The following is a 13,996-nucleotide window of genomic DNA, read 5'->3' on the forward strand; positions in this document are numbered from 1 at the left end:
GAGACAAACCTGCAGTGGTACGATTGATTGAACAATCACGCCATCTATCGCAGTCTGCCAATCTGCGGCATACCCGCCCTCCCTCATGTGTATCTATCGAACGTGCGCTGCAGTGCTGCTGCTTGGCCCAACGCTGAATCCTGATAGACTATTTTCGCTGTTTTGACGGTTTGTGTGATTGACGTTGTTGAACTTCGGAGCAGGACCCCGTTTCACTTCTTTACTGATAAAAGTTGGACAGCTTACGTCGCGGTTTTCAGCAGGATCTGCGTAGGGAAGAATCTCCCACCCCGCCATACCTTTTCACTCCCTGGATATGCGCAGGACGTGTTAGAACGCGAAGTTTGCCCAGGCGTTGGCTTTTTGCTTGAGACACTACTGTCAGCTTTCATTTTGTCAACTTTCGTGAGTGCCGCCATTCTGTGTCATATGTAATCTGGGGAGCGTAATTGCATCCGTGTTGTGACTCCCGTTGACCGTCATGTCCCTGTCTTCCGTCGCCTCCTCGGATATCCCGGGCGTCCTGGAGCACGATCCCGCCTTGTGCAACATCAAGGTGGTGTGTCGCATCCGGCCCCTCAACGACGCTGAAGAACGCACGGGGTCACAGTTCGTTATCAAGAACATTACGGATGATGCGCTCATGTGTGGGGTAGGTCTGAAAAGTGTTCTGAGTTGTCGCTGAGTTGGGTTTCTTCAAAAATACTCCATCAGTCAGTTACATCATCATCTGTATTGGACCAGTATTGGTCGGAGAAATGGTGTTCTCGAATCTCGATGCATTGTGGTGCACTAGTTGCGTTTTGATCTTTATTCCAATTTTTTTTATTTTGTCTCTAGGGCAAACCGTTTAATTTCGACCGGGTATTTCACCCGAAAAGCGCCCAGGCAAAAGTATACGCGGAAACTGCCAGGCAGATTGTTGTTGGTGAGTTACACTTCAAAATTTTGAACTCATTGACAAATTTTGAAATTTTCAGTTTTTTGCTCTCCCTGTTGTATTAAATATTAATGATTTAATAATCTACCGTTATTCTGGCGTTATTTGTAAAACTAAATTGGAGTGAAAGCAGTGAACTGCAGTTAATAATTTCTACATGTGAAGCGATTCTGTCAAATTGGTTGTTCAACGTAGCGTTGATGTTTACTGCGCGCGATTTCCTACCAAATGGCAAATATCATGGTTTTCTTATGATGGTGCCTGAAGTTTGAATCGTTTTGGGAGATTTGTTTGAGGGTGCATTGCATCATGTGGAAAAGTCAGCAGATACATTCCTTTAATGACTTCATTTACCGTATCAATATCGATCCACATGCCTGCCGAAATGATCAGATTATTGATTTTTGCGATTTTTGTCAGGATAATTTTAGCAGCATTGCTCAGCCTCTTCATGTTTATTTCGATTTTTGTTAGCTTCTCTGAAAACGTTTGTTGATATTTAAAAGAGAAATTCAGTGATATGCGTGGATGAGAGTTACAGAGATGTTACGTTTTTTTACTGTTTTTTTTTTCATTTCAAGTACGACTTGCGCATTGTTGCGCGATTATGTCGTTTCTCTTCAGAAATTTCATAATACATGTGGGATTTGAAATTTTGTTAGCTCAGCATGAATACAACGGCGAGAAGTGTTGAGCATTTACTAGATACTTGTAGTTTGCATCTTGTTGGATGATTTGTTAGCGCTTCGCATGATGAATCAGCTGCAATGGGGTTAAATAGCTTCTTGTTATTCCGCGGCGCTCCAGTAGCTGTTGAGTCAGTGAACCCGCTGTGTAAATTGTCGACGCAGGCTGGCTGTAGCTAACCAGCATCAGTAGATTCAGTACTAAATAGTCTTTCGGTAAAGACGTTTCACGCTGCATTGGGCATGACGAGACGACAGAGTTGCCGTTTCGGCGGGTCGCGGCGCTGACCGGCGCTGGGCGTCAACTGATCAATAGAAAAGCTCGTTGAACGGACGCTGGTCGAAAAATGAATGACATTTTTTAAGTGAATAACAAATTTGCAATTTCTTGTTGTTGCATTTTTGTTGTTTGCCTTGGAAGTTGAGACATAAAAGTGTTGTTATTTCGGCTTACCCATGGTGAAAGTTTTGGTGATTATTTGATTTTGATTAATTTGGGCATTTCGTGAGTGACTATCCGATAGACTGATACACTTTTTTTCAGATGTGCTTTCCGGTTACAATGGGACGATTTTCGCGTACGGACAGACGTCCAGTGGGAAGACGCATACGATGGAGGCAAGATCGAACAGATATCTCACTTCGTACAGAAGTTCTGCTTAACACATTGTTTAACGCCCGTACAAACGATTTCTCTCGTAAACAGGGTGTTTTGGGGGATCCGGATAATCAGGGAATTATTCCCCGAATTGTCCAGGATATATTCAGTCACATCTACAGCATGGATGAGAATTTGGAATTCCACATCAAGGTGTGCCGGAGCTGAACTGAATGAATGCTCACTGAATATGCAGTGACGGGATATCATTTATTATAGGTCTCATATTTCGAAATATATATGGACAAGATCAGGGATTTGTTAGATGTATCCAAAAGTAATTTGGTCGTCCACGAAGATAAAAACCGTGTTCCTTACGTGAAGGTCAGTAATTGGTGTATTTGGTAAACTGTCTGCTGCGAGTAATAAACAGACTATATCCTTTTTTGTTACTGGAACTGCTTTAATGAGAACTGCTTTCCGGTGTAATAAAATAAAAGCGGAATTGGTCTCCTTTGAATTGGTTTCATTCATTTTTTATTGGAAATAAAAGGAGTTCAGCGGTCGTAATAATAATTTTTATTTGCACTCGGAAACCCGTTTTGTTCACATTTTGGCGGAGTTATGAATGTGTTCTTACTTTGTAGGGTGTGACGGAACGTTTTGTCTCTAGTCCCGAGGAAGTGATGGATGTGATAGATGAGGGCAAGGAGAATCGGCATGTATCCGTGACGAACATGAACGAGCACAGCTCACGTAGTCACTCTGTCTTCCTCATTGATGTCCGCCAGGAGAATTTGAAGACGCAGAAAAAGCTTAGCGGCAAGCTCTACCTGGTAGATCTAGCGGGCAGCGAAAAGGTCAGCAAGACGGGAGCTGAAGGCAGTACTCTGGACGAAGCCAAAAACATCAACAAATCCCTTTCGGCCCTCGGCAACGTTATCGCCGCTTTAGCGGAAGGCACGGTAGGCACTGGCGAATTTTACAATTACTTGATTTTAGTTTTTTAAGTGTTATTGATTCCACTGAATTGTGTTCTCGATAGGCAATTTTTTTCGGCGTTTTACTAAAGAAATTTTGTGGCAGTTTTAAATTTGTAATATGTAGTTTTTTATGAAAGTGACTCTGGATTGTCTTGTTAAAAGAGATTGATTTTTGATGAGCTGTGTAACCTGTTTTTAATATTAATATTTACGATTGGGTCACAAGGAGTACCACAAACGAAGAAAATTATATTAAAATAGATAGGCTGGCGGTAAGGGAGAGGCCAACTGAAGAAATTATGTGGCTGTCAAACTGATTTGATGATAAAAAAAATAAAAAATGTACCTGCAGCTTTACACCAACAGTCTGTTATTGACGGTTGTACTTAATGCTGATGTTTCGTATTGTAGAAGTCGCACGTTCCTTATCGAGATTCCAAGTTAACTCGTATTCTGCAAGAATCTCTCGGTGGTAACGCACGTACTACCATTATCACCTGCGTTTCTCCGGCCAGCTACAACGAATCGGAAACGAAATCCACGTTACTTTTTGGTCAACGGTATGACAAGCATTCTGTGGGGTTTTTCTAATATTTTTTATTTCTTTTTTCCATATATTGACGGCAACTATCTATATAACAAATAAATAAAAAAATATTGGACGACTACACTTTCATCTGCTTTTGGGGTTCAATAAAAAATTCAATCTTGAACGCGGAAAAAGAGATGAAAAGATAAGCGTGAAATGAGTAAATGGTTAGATTGATGGTTTTTTGATTGAGCTCCATAGGTTAGCTTGTAATTCGTGGTAATTAATTAATGCACGCTGCCGGTGGTCGCATTCGGTCGCATCTTGTTGTTTGAACAAGCAGGCTGTCACCGGTAGTTGACGCGTGCTTTGTTCGTGCCAGTAGAAATCGTGTATGGGTTACGTTGCATAATTTTGCCATTTTTATCGTGTCAATGTGTGAATATTAATCTACTCTAAGGAATTTGACAATTTTTTTTTGTTGCACATGGCTTTCGAAATCAATAGACACACTTAAGTCTTAAAGGTAATAATGTTTGCTTTTTTCCAAAATTTGGTCGTGTATAAAACTACCGTATACTGTACATACATGGAACTTTGAAAAGTTAAAATTTTGTGGGATATAGGTAAAGTTACTGCTAGTGCTGAAGTTACTGATCTGTAAGTTACCTGTTTTTTAATATAGTTGAAGTTTTTTTCGTCCACTTTTTGTCGGTGCGATTTTTCGATAATTAATGCAAGCACAGTTCCAAGGATAAGCAGAATAAATTTTTCTGTTGCTTATAGCAGTTATTGGTACCTGATTATAGCGAAGACTTAATTTTTGGCAGTGCGAAGACCATCAAGAACACAGTTGTGGTTAACGAGGAGTTGACGGCAGAGGAATGGCGCCGATTATACGAGAAAGAGCGCGACAAGGCCAGCAAGCTCCGCTTGTACGTCAGCAAACTAGAGACGGAGCTGAATCGGTGGCGAGCGGGCGAGAAGGTGGGCAAGGAAGAGCAGCTGTCCCTTGGGCAGCTGGCGGCGTTGATGAGTGCCTCCACCACGTCGCTGCCGGAAGTGGCCAGCACGCCGCCCAGCCAAACTGCTTCGCTGCCGTCGCTGGAGAACGCCGCTAAGTTGGCCGAGAAGGGCACAGCCGAGGCGCAGAAAGAGGTCACCGCGAAGGACAAAGACGCCTTCGAAAAAGAGCGCGCCGATCTGTACCGCCAGCTAGATGAGAAGGTCAGTCATTTATTCCTACTCCTATAGTATCTCTATCTTATATTAATTTACTGACAATAAGCAAATAACAATGATTGTAGAGTCAACCTGATTTCACGTTGCTTTTGCTGAAATTCTGGACATTTGTTTTTTTGGTTCGCCTTGAAGTGTACTCATTTTAGTTTTATTTACTTAAATTAGCGAAGTATACCTGGATAGTATATTGATAGTAATTTTTAATGTAAATCTGATTTCTTTTTTTACTATCTTTCTTCATGTGAGCTTGTCTTGTTAGAGAATTTTTCAGTTTTGAACCACTTTAATTTTTGTCTTTGTTTTTTGTGCAGGACGATGAGCTATCCGCGCAATCGGAGAACCTGAACATGTTAAAGGAGCAGTTGCTGGAGAAGCAACAAGAACTGCTGCGACTGCGACGCGACATGGATGTGCAGCAAATGGATCTGTTGCGCGTAAACAAGGAGAACGATCTATCCAAGAGCGAACTGAAGGAAGTCATGCAGGCGTTGGAGGAGTTGTATTTGTCCTTCGACCAGAAGAAGACGGAGGTAGAATCCAAGATCGCCGAGGTTGATCAACTCTCGGAAGAAAACAGTAAAAACCGGGTACGTTCAAGCTTTTCTCTCTTTAATGAATTTTTGTTTGAAAAAAGTTAACCTGTACGATGCAACGGTGATTTCAGTAGTTTCATAGACTATTTCGCTATTTGCAAACGTCAGGTCATTTTTGATATTTTTGGTGGGGGTTTTTCAGAACTCTCTGGCGCAAGCCCAGCTAGAACTGCAGCAGGCGCATGAGATCTCCCAGATTCAGAAGCGACGCACCGTGGAAATGTTGTCTAACATGTCGACGGAGATGGCCGACATTAGTAGCATCCTGGCCAGCTGCTCCGTCGGCAGCTCGTTCAAGATGCCCATACCACAACCACTGGATATGGCCGTTAAAAACGAGAAACTAGACGAGGAGTTCATGGTCACCAAGCTGTCCATGTCGCGACTGAAGAGCGACATTCGCAACCTGGTGCAGGTGAGGTTAAAGCCGGGTATTCCTTCCTGTTGTACAAATTACAGGATGATGGCATCTTGATTAGAAACTGGGACAAGTGGAAAGCAGCAACGCGGACAGTGCGAAGAAACTGGAGGATCTGGAAAAGGAGCTGAGTGAGACGTCGCTGCGACTGGGCCAGTCGGATGCCAAGTTGAAATCGGTACAAGAGTCACTGCGTGTTAATGAGGATAAGAAATTCCAGTTGGAGCAGCAGTTGGATGGTCTTAACGAGGAACTCACCCGGCTGCAGGCGCAAGGTTGGAGTGTTTTTGAGTTGTATGTTTTGTTATTTTTTTCAGTTTTCTGGTAAATTGATTAGAACAACTGAAGACGCACCAGTCAGCCGACCATCAGGCCTCGGCGGTGGAGATGCAGGTGCGTGAAGCGGAACTAAAGAAGGCCGTCGACGCGCAGATGCAACTGCAGCGAGAGCAGCATCACAAGCAGGTTACCGCGCTACGCGAAGAGATACACCAGAAGGAGGCCGCGCTGGAGCAACTGCGAGAGTATGTCGCATATTTCACGGTCGTTCGTTCGAGCAAATAAAATAATTTTTTTTAAATTGTAGTGCAAATGAGAAGACCGCTCTGGCCAAGGAGCAGCTGCAGAAGGAATTCGATAAACTCAAGACAGAGGAAGCGGAAAAGAGCGCCAGGCTGCAGGAGTTCATGTAAGTGTATCCTAAGTAGCGTTCGGTTAGATATTACAATAACTTTTGAAACATCGTTAACGAATTTGACAAAATGCGCTACTGGTAATATGATCCGCTTGTTGAATGGGCTGAAAATTGTTATTTATGTTTTGTTTTTGCAGCAATCAGAGGGATTTGACGGAGCAGGCCAAACAGGATCTGAAGGGCATGGAGGAAGCAGTAACAAAGGAGCTTCAACAGTTGTACAATCTGCGCCGTTTGTTCGTGGATGAACTTCAAAATCGCATGAAGAAGAGCCAACTGCAGCAGGCTCAGCAGCTGCTCAATCAGCAACAACAGCAGCAAAACAAGGAAAACCAGCCCAAGAACGTTCTGGCCGAACTGGAAGAAGACGAACTGGAGGCCGGCGGCAGTCTTGCGCAGCGCCAGAAAGTAGCCTTCCTTGAGAACAACCTCGAACAGCTGACGCGCATCCACAAACAGGTGAGGACGGCGGCGACCGCAATGAAAATGCAGATTAAATCTGTTAGCCCTCGCCTTTCTCTCTTTTAGCTGGTGCGCGATAATGCCGATCTGCGCTGCGAGATACCCAAATTGGAGAAGCGGATGCGCAGCACAATGGAGCGCGTCAAAACACTGGAGACAGCGCTGAAGGAGGCCCGGGAGGTGGCCGTCAAGGACCGACAGCGATACATGTACGAGGTGGAGCGCATCAAGGAGGCCGTGCGACAAAAGAACATTCAACGTCGTGCACATCAACCCCAAATCGGTAAGTTTTTTGATTAATTATTTTCATGGTTCGGTAATTTGTTGTTTAAATATACTGCACTCTGCAGTTAATTTGTTGCTTTGCCTTAATTGAAATCGTATTTTTATTTTTTTGGTTATTTATTTATTATGTTTAAATATATATTTCATCCCATTCTGTGCGTATTTTGTTCAGCCAAAGCCATACGTGGCGGTGGACAGGCTCCCTCTGCGTCGGGTGCAATGGCTCCCATCTCAAGCAACTCCCCTCTGATGGGAGGCATGGGCTCCTCTTCCTCCATGGGCATCCCCTCGGACGCCGTGCCGAAGATGTCCAAGATGTCGGACGCCGAAATCGCCGCCGGTCTGAAGAACCGCGGGCCTGTGCAGCCCTCGTCCTCCTCGGGCTCCCTCAAAAATCAGGAGCGCACACCGCTCATCCCCAAACAGGAGCCCCACAAGTAAGGGCGCATCTGGGGGTGGGAGGGGCGGTCATGTTGATCTGATCACGCAAAGTTGGCTTTATTTATGGCAGGCTATTATTTTGTCCGTTTATGGTTCCTCGAAACCCATCTTGTCTATCTTAGCAGATGGTGCTTTTTTCTACACGCTTTTTAAATTTTATCTGTATTCATGTCAGACCGTTTCTTGTCTGTTGAGCGTCATCCGCGTTTTCTTATTGGATGCGTCTTTGTTTACTATTGGTATATTAGTTTTCCGGGATGTCATCGGTGAGATGATGGCGCGCTGGTTGTTTTTCGCTGTGATAGTGATGTTTTCATCAGCGGGCAGTAAAGTGGATTTTAACACCAATACGTTTCTGAGTGTGACAACTGACAAGAAAACAACAAAAACAACCCAAAAACAATATATTAATATGCCATAAAATGAATTAAAATTCGCTATACACAAAAATCACAACCTAAGACGATAAAAAATTATATATAATTATCGAAAATAAAAATAAAATTAACTACGGTTAAAAAGGAAGCCCGTATCCGACTGAAACTTATAAAATTGTACATCCTTCCCCACTATCCGTCCGTCGTGTGTAATCCTGTAACTGCATATCTTCCACCGTTGCTCGTTCCGGTACAATCCCATCGGTGTAAATCCGGTACAGATACACAAAGCGTTCATCGTCCCGCTTCGTGGAGCTACTGTTGCTTGAACGCGTCTGATGCGTGTCGTTCCAGGTATGCATGGCATCGAAGCCGTACACGGACTCACCGCCGCCGGCGATGCGCATTACCAGCGTCTCCGCCGAGACGACCCGTGCCCCGGCCGCTTTAACCCAAACATCTACCCGCTGACGGCACGAATCCTGTGATTCAAAAGCCCCGTCCTCACAACATCCCGGCTCCACACTCATTCCGGGAACAACGAGTTTACTGCCCAACTGGATGGTCGAACGGGAGATGGGCCCGTCGGCCGGATTCTCCACAATGTAGCCCACACGCAGATACCTAAACAGCATCAACTATCGACGAAACCCGCTTCTTTAACAGTTGATTTCTATCCTACCGAAGATAATTGAGGTGCTTTTTGTTCTCGTGATACGTCATATCCTTGGTATCGATGCCTTTGTTGTAGCTCCAACGGAACATTACAGTCTGAACGTTAACCGGCCGGTAATTGGGCGGCACCGACAGCAGCCACTGTCGGACACGCTGCATCACCGTCGGGAAGGTCTCCATGCGAGGATTGGAAAAAGCGCCGCCTTGATCCAACATGGCTGGCACAAAATCAGCCAAACCCACTTCCGCGTGCTGAACCGGGCCCATAATGTAAAAGATGCGGATGAGATTGACGAAAGTCTCGCGCGCCGACCCCCGCTCCGTCCAGATGGTGCGATCCGGATCCAGCCCTGCACAAAAATAGCAATTAATATAGTTGCCAAGAATTCCTCCGGTGTCAATTTTGCAATGGAAACACAGTATATGAACAAGGCAGTTAGTTACCGCTGCTGCCCCATTTGATAGGTTGTGTCTCGACCGTGATGACTCGGCCTTGGAAGGGAATGCTGTTGATGCGGTGCACTACGCCGTCCAGCCGCTCCACCTGGTCGCCGCGGATTTCCGGAAGAACGTTCCGGTAGCCGATCTGCTCAACGACCGGCGGGCCAGACGCAGGAGGGCGGAGCTGCGCCCAGAGCCTCAGGCCTCGAATGTAACGATTGTTGGCTTCACCTGTCAAAAGAAACTGACGCTGCTCAGCATTCATGCCTTGTTGCAAACAACTGTCTGACCCTTTTCGACATTTAGCTATAGAAAAAGATTCAGGCTGAAATATGCAGGCAACGATATCTGCTGTTTTCACTTTGTTCTGTTGTAGTCACAAATCTCAGGATCGTACTTACATGACTGCATTAAATTCCTTGCAACTGCAGAAGAAACGTAGTCGTATTGTTAGTTTGCCCTGCTTTTGTTAACCTTTTGCAAGCTAATTATAAAACGATACTTTCTGGAAGTGATCTGTCCAAAAATCGATGAGATATAAAAAGTTAATGGCATAGTACTGTAATTAAAAGATAGACCTCAAAGTTAATGAAAATGTTGATCCTGTCATCATTCCTGTGTGCTTTTGTGCAGGTGTGTACCATTTGAAGAAACATCCCATTTTTATCTTTTGTACCTTTTTGCTGCGAGTAATATTTAACAAAAGCACCGATGGTGCATCCTCTGCGTGCTGTGCGAGATGACATCACCTCCTCCACCAAACAGCAGTGAAGCCGGCTCTATTCAAGTCCCGCTGACGTCATACTGTTCGCCAATCAGCGACTGGTCACAGCTCTCAACGCTATCAATATCTGACGTCAGAGCGATCACTGATCTCCATACAATCGAACGTTCTGAACTTCTAATCTATCTACCTTTATTAATATTACTACTTTTTTAATTTTTGAAATTACTTTTCGAAATACTTGTGCGGTTTTGTACCTAACATTCGTCATAACGGATAACATACAGTACTGTTTATTGTTCAATACAATATTTACTGCAAGTTAATCAAACAGCTATGTACATGTACTAGTTGCTACCGTGCTACATACTGAAAATTACGACATTAATTTAGACAAAAAGGGTAAAAATACAGTATATATATATATGTACAGTATATATATTTATCTCCATCACAAATGAAAACTACAGAAGTTTGCTACAAACTGGCATCAAAATAAAATGTGCTGTACTCGTGATGCAGTGTGCGTTACGAGCCGGAACGATGGGATAAATTCTTGCTAAACGATGAAAAATCAGTACTTATTCCTATCAGTCTCGCTGCATTCTACGAGTTCCCCGCTGCATTCTACGAGTAGTCTAGAGACTCTAGACTCAAACTTTGCAGCTGACACAGTCATAAGTATTCTACCATACCGTATGCCGTGAAGACGGATCCCACCGTGTCGATGTTGCGTCCGCGGTCGAAGGCCCGAAACTCCACGCTCTCGCATGTGCTGACGGTCCAGTGGGGGTTTTGGCGAAGGAAGGCGTTGGCGCGATCCACGAGCAGGCTGAAGGACTCGTACTCGGGACGGTTGGAAGGGCCGTCTTCGGCCGTCATGCGCGGCAGAAAATCCATCGCTTGCAGACCGATGCCCGTCAACGGCTTCGCCGGCCCCGATCCTGATGCTTCCCCGTAGTCTGGTGGGGCGTCGGAATACGCGGGAGGAGCACGAGCATGCATCATCCTTACGGGCTTTGGTCAAACCGTCAAAAGTGTTCAGACAGGTAGATATGTGATCCTTATCGCGTGGATGCCCCTATGCTCGCTTTGGATGTTGGTTGAACTTGGTTCTATACGATGCAGAAAAAAATTGCAACAATTCCGGTGCAACTGATGATTCAAATGCTCCTCAGACTACGAGGAAGTATGCATCATGGGTGCTTGGAAAAGGGAGGAAGAATGGGAGCGATTTGCGTCAGTGCAATTTATGATTCAAATGAAATTCATGAAAATGACAACATACGTATTACGTGATAGAGTGCGCCCGCATTCTGTATAGTAACTGGCGCTTAAGAGCGGTCGCTAACGCAATAGGATTATGGAATCGGAAATCACATACGGTTAGAATTTAGATTGTTAGTAAGTTAAGTCATGAACGCGAACTTTTTGCCACTTTTATGATTTTATCCTTGGTTTTACCATTTTTTGGTAGCCATGGTTAATTTCAACCGAGCTCCCTAATAGTCTAAGTGAAGTGATCAATTCCAATCATTTCAATATGATTTCATCTTCCTAAGGATAGGTGCGAATTTACGAGGAACAACTCTACAACCCACACTCCCCAGCGCTAATTCTCATTTCTGTCTCTGACGCGAGTTTCGATAATCTTGCGCGCTCAGCTTGTGGAGTGAACCGATCGCACATCGACGCGGCCATGTATCACTATGCCAGCGCTCCTCCTGAGTACTCCGGCGCCCCGCCAGACTACGGGGTGGCGACGGGGTCCTCCCCCGCCCCCCTGACGGCGGTTGGCCTGCAAGCGGTGGACTTCCTGCCGCGCATGACGGCGGAAGACGGGCCCTCCAACCGCCCCGAATACGAGCAGTTTGGTGTCCTGGTCGAGCGGGCCAACCGCTTCCTGCGCGACAATCCCCACTTCTCCGTCAACACCTGCGAGAGTGTGGAGTTTCGCGTCTACAATCGTGGATACGAAATCGACACGGTGGAGTCTGTCTTCACTGCTTACGGTACGTTGTGAGACTTGTGAGTCGAGTTTCGCTTTAACACCCCTGATTCCAATTAAATTTTTTTTAATACTGTATATATTTTGTTTTTGGAAATTGAGCTAGTTTAAGTTTTCATTGTATAAATTATTGCTGAAGTGTTAGTATCAGTTTCACTCAGCATGTACACTACTAACACCAGTGGTATGGTCATACTGATACGGTTTACAATGTCATTAGAACGTAATCTGACGCATGTAACAGACCTCCAATTGGCACTTAATTCGTATAGACGGTATAGTTGTAGCAATGCGTCCATTCAGAACCTGTGGATAACAAAGTAAAATTAATATGAGAAATGCTGTACAGCATTGAGTTGCAGGGGAAGCGAACAACCGGTACATCCGTGGTCTGCGTCTGTGGACGCAGTACCGGCATTCGTCGATGCCGGCGAGCGAGCCGGAGCAGATCGGCTACCTCAACTTCCTCCCAGACATTCAGAACAGTGAGCTGGTGGAGCGACTGGACCACGTGGTACAGCGCATCAATCGAACCCCTATTAAAGGAACGATCATCACGGTGGAGACACAGCCGGTTAAATGGGGCAGCAAAGGTGAGCCGACAATGCAGCTTCGACAGTTGCAAGCTCTTGCGGACATATTCTGGTGAGTATGCAAATATTACCTTTCCATAGCATTGGACCCAGACCGCACAATCTGGACGGAGCGGGGTTCCGCCAGTGAGCGCTTCGTGAATCTCATTCGTATCTTCTACATCCGCGGTCCCGTCGAACAGTCACAAGTAGGTTTAGCGGATTTTGTGCCGCAGAAGCTGGAAGATGGCGGCACTTTTTCCAACCCACGCATGGAGACCTTTTCGACCGTGATGCAGCGTGTCCGGCAGTGGTTGCTGTCGGTTCCGCCCAACTACCGCCCTGTCAACGTTCAAACAGTAATGTTCCGTTGGAGCTACAATAAAGGCGTCGACACCAAGGATATGATGTACCACGAGAACAAGAAACACCTGAATTATCTTCGGTTGGCTAGAAATCTGCGTTAAGCTTTCACCTTCTGTTCACACATGCTGCTTTTTAGGTTTTTGCGGGTAGCATACGTTATAGAGAAACCGGACAGTGGTCCTGTGTCACGTTCAACCATCCAGTTAGGTTCCAAACTGATTGTTCCAGAGATGGCGCAGCAACCAGGGTTTTTCGATAAGGGCACGTTTGAATCTCAGGAGTCGTGTCGTCGGCGTGTGGATCAGTGGGTAAAAGCGGCGGGGGCGCGCGTCGTCTCGGCAGAGACGCTGGTGATGCGCATCGCCGGTGGTGGAGAGTCCGTGTACGGCTTCGATGCCATGCACACCTGGAACGACACGCATCAGACGCGTTCGGGCAACAGTAGCTCCACGAAGCGGGACGATGAACGCTTTGTGTATCTGTACCGGATTTACACCGACGGGATTGTGCCGGAAACCGGTGGCATGGTCAGGGAATCGCGGTTAGAGAACTATACGACACAGACGGATAGCGGCGAAGGTTGTGCGATTGCCTGATATTTTCGCGTTATGTTTGAGAATCTTCGTTATTCATGCGTGCTTTCTCCAGGTTTTTTGTGGGCTTTTTTTGCTAAAATTATACAGACCAATTGCACCCAATGACTAGCTGCGTTCTGGTTCAAAATGTTTTATTTGTAGTATATAAACGTTCCATATAATTATGTGATCCGCGCTGGCTTGTGCTAATAAAATTAATTATGTGATTATCTCAGTTTATTTGAACCGTCTGCTTAACAATTTATTACATTTTCTGGAAACTGAAGAATTTTACTGGTTTGTTACCGTAAGTAATAAAATATGCCAAAACACTTCGCTGGTGTATGGGAATTCTTCTGCGCTTTTGTATACGCTCTCGCTCTGGAA

The 13,996-nt window shown here is 45.2% G+C and overlaps 3 protein-coding genes across 3 annotated transcripts; 2 read left to right on the forward strand and 1 right to left on the reverse strand.

The window, feature by feature from the left end:
- The first annotated feature begins 124 nt into the window (after positions 1 to 124).
- Positions 125 to 8,213, forward strand: LOC129590599 (kinesin heavy chain-like). The gene is made up of 16 exons (XM_055485916.1): positions 125 to 652; positions 841 to 928; positions 2,171 to 2,244; positions 2,333 to 2,437; positions 2,504 to 2,608; positions 2,872 to 3,189; positions 3,619 to 3,767; positions 4,567 to 4,963; positions 5,290 to 5,565; positions 5,714 to 5,986; positions 6,051 to 6,264; positions 6,327 to 6,513; positions 6,576 to 6,677; positions 6,821 to 7,142; positions 7,212 to 7,428; positions 7,603 to 8,213. The coding sequence occupies exons 1-16, from the start codon at positions 482 to 484 to the stop codon at positions 7,869 to 7,871; spliced, it is 3,267 nt and encodes a 1,088-aa protein (XP_055341891.1). The 5' UTR covers positions 125 to 481; the 3' UTR covers positions 7,872 to 8,213.
- LOC129590600 (uncharacterized) lies at positions 8,204 to 11,349 on the reverse strand. The gene is made up of 4 exons (XM_055485917.1): positions 10,784 to 11,349; positions 9,368 to 9,595; positions 8,931 to 9,273; positions 8,204 to 8,872 (listed from the first exon to the last, which is right to left on the reverse strand). Exons 1-4 carry the CDS (start codon positions 11,094 to 11,096, stop codon positions 8,416 to 8,418), a joined length of 1,341 nt encoding a protein of 446 aa, XP_055341892.1. The 5' UTR covers positions 11,097 to 11,349; the 3' UTR covers positions 8,204 to 8,415.
- A 115-nt stretch (positions 11,350 to 11,464) lies between these two features.
- Positions 11,465 to 13,845, forward strand: LOC129590544 (uncharacterized). Its single transcript, XM_055485828.1, has 4 exons — positions 11,465 to 12,100; positions 12,459 to 12,689; positions 12,771 to 13,113; positions 13,171 to 13,845. The coding sequence occupies exons 1-4, from the start codon at positions 11,788 to 11,790 to the stop codon at positions 13,628 to 13,630; spliced, it is 1,347 nt and encodes a 448-aa protein (XP_055341803.1). The 5' UTR covers positions 11,465 to 11,787; the 3' UTR covers positions 13,631 to 13,845.
- The last annotated feature ends 151 nt before the right edge of the window (positions 13,846 to 13,996 follow it).

The sequence above is a fragment of the Paramacrobiotus metropolitanus genome, unplaced genomic scaffold (genome assembly GCF_019649055.1).
Source record: "Paramacrobiotus metropolitanus isolate TYO unplaced genomic scaffold, Prichtersi_v1.0 Parri_scaffold0000040, whole genome shotgun sequence".
In the NCBI taxonomy this organism is placed as follows: domain Eukaryota; kingdom Metazoa; phylum Tardigrada; class Eutardigrada; order Parachela; family Macrobiotidae; genus Paramacrobiotus; species Paramacrobiotus metropolitanus.

Bases quoted from the DNA above. Each gene is read 5' to 3' on its own strand.
- LOC129590599 (XM_055485916.1), top strand. From the start codon at position 482: ATGTCCCTGTCTTCCGTCGCCTCCTCGGATATCCCGGGCGTCCTGGAG. The intron at 2,245-2,332 runs GCAAGATCGAAC...TCTCGTAAACAG, and splicing joins GGAAGACGCATACGATGGAG to GGTGTTTTGGGGGATCCGGA. The intron at 3,190-3,618 runs GTAGGCACTGGC...TTCGTATTGTAG, and splicing joins CCGCTTTAGCGGAAGGCACG to AAGTCGCACGTTCCTTATCG.
- LOC129590544 (XM_055485828.1), top strand. From the start codon at position 11,788: ATGTATCACTATGCCAGCGCTCCTCCTGAGTACTCCGGCGCCCCGCCA. The intron at 12,690-12,770 runs GTGAGCCGACAA...ACCTTTCCATAG, and splicing joins GGTTAAATGGGGCAGCAAAG to CATTGGACCCAGACCGCACA. The intron at 13,114-13,170 runs GTTGGCTAGAAA...GCTGCTTTTTAG, and splicing joins AAACACCTGAATTATCTTCG to GTTTTTGCGGGTAGCATACG.
- LOC129590600 (XM_055485917.1), bottom strand. From the start codon at position 11,096: ATGATGCATGCTCGTGCTCCTCCCGCGTATTCCGACGCCCCACCAGAC. The intron at 9,596-10,783 runs GTATGGTAGAAT...TTCTTTTGACAG, and splicing joins ATCCGTCTTCACGGCATACG to GTGAAGCCAACAATCGTTAC. The intron at 9,274-9,367 runs GTAACTAACTGC...ATTTTTGTGCAG, and splicing joins TATCAAATGGGGCAGCAGCG to GGCTGGATCCGGATCGCACC.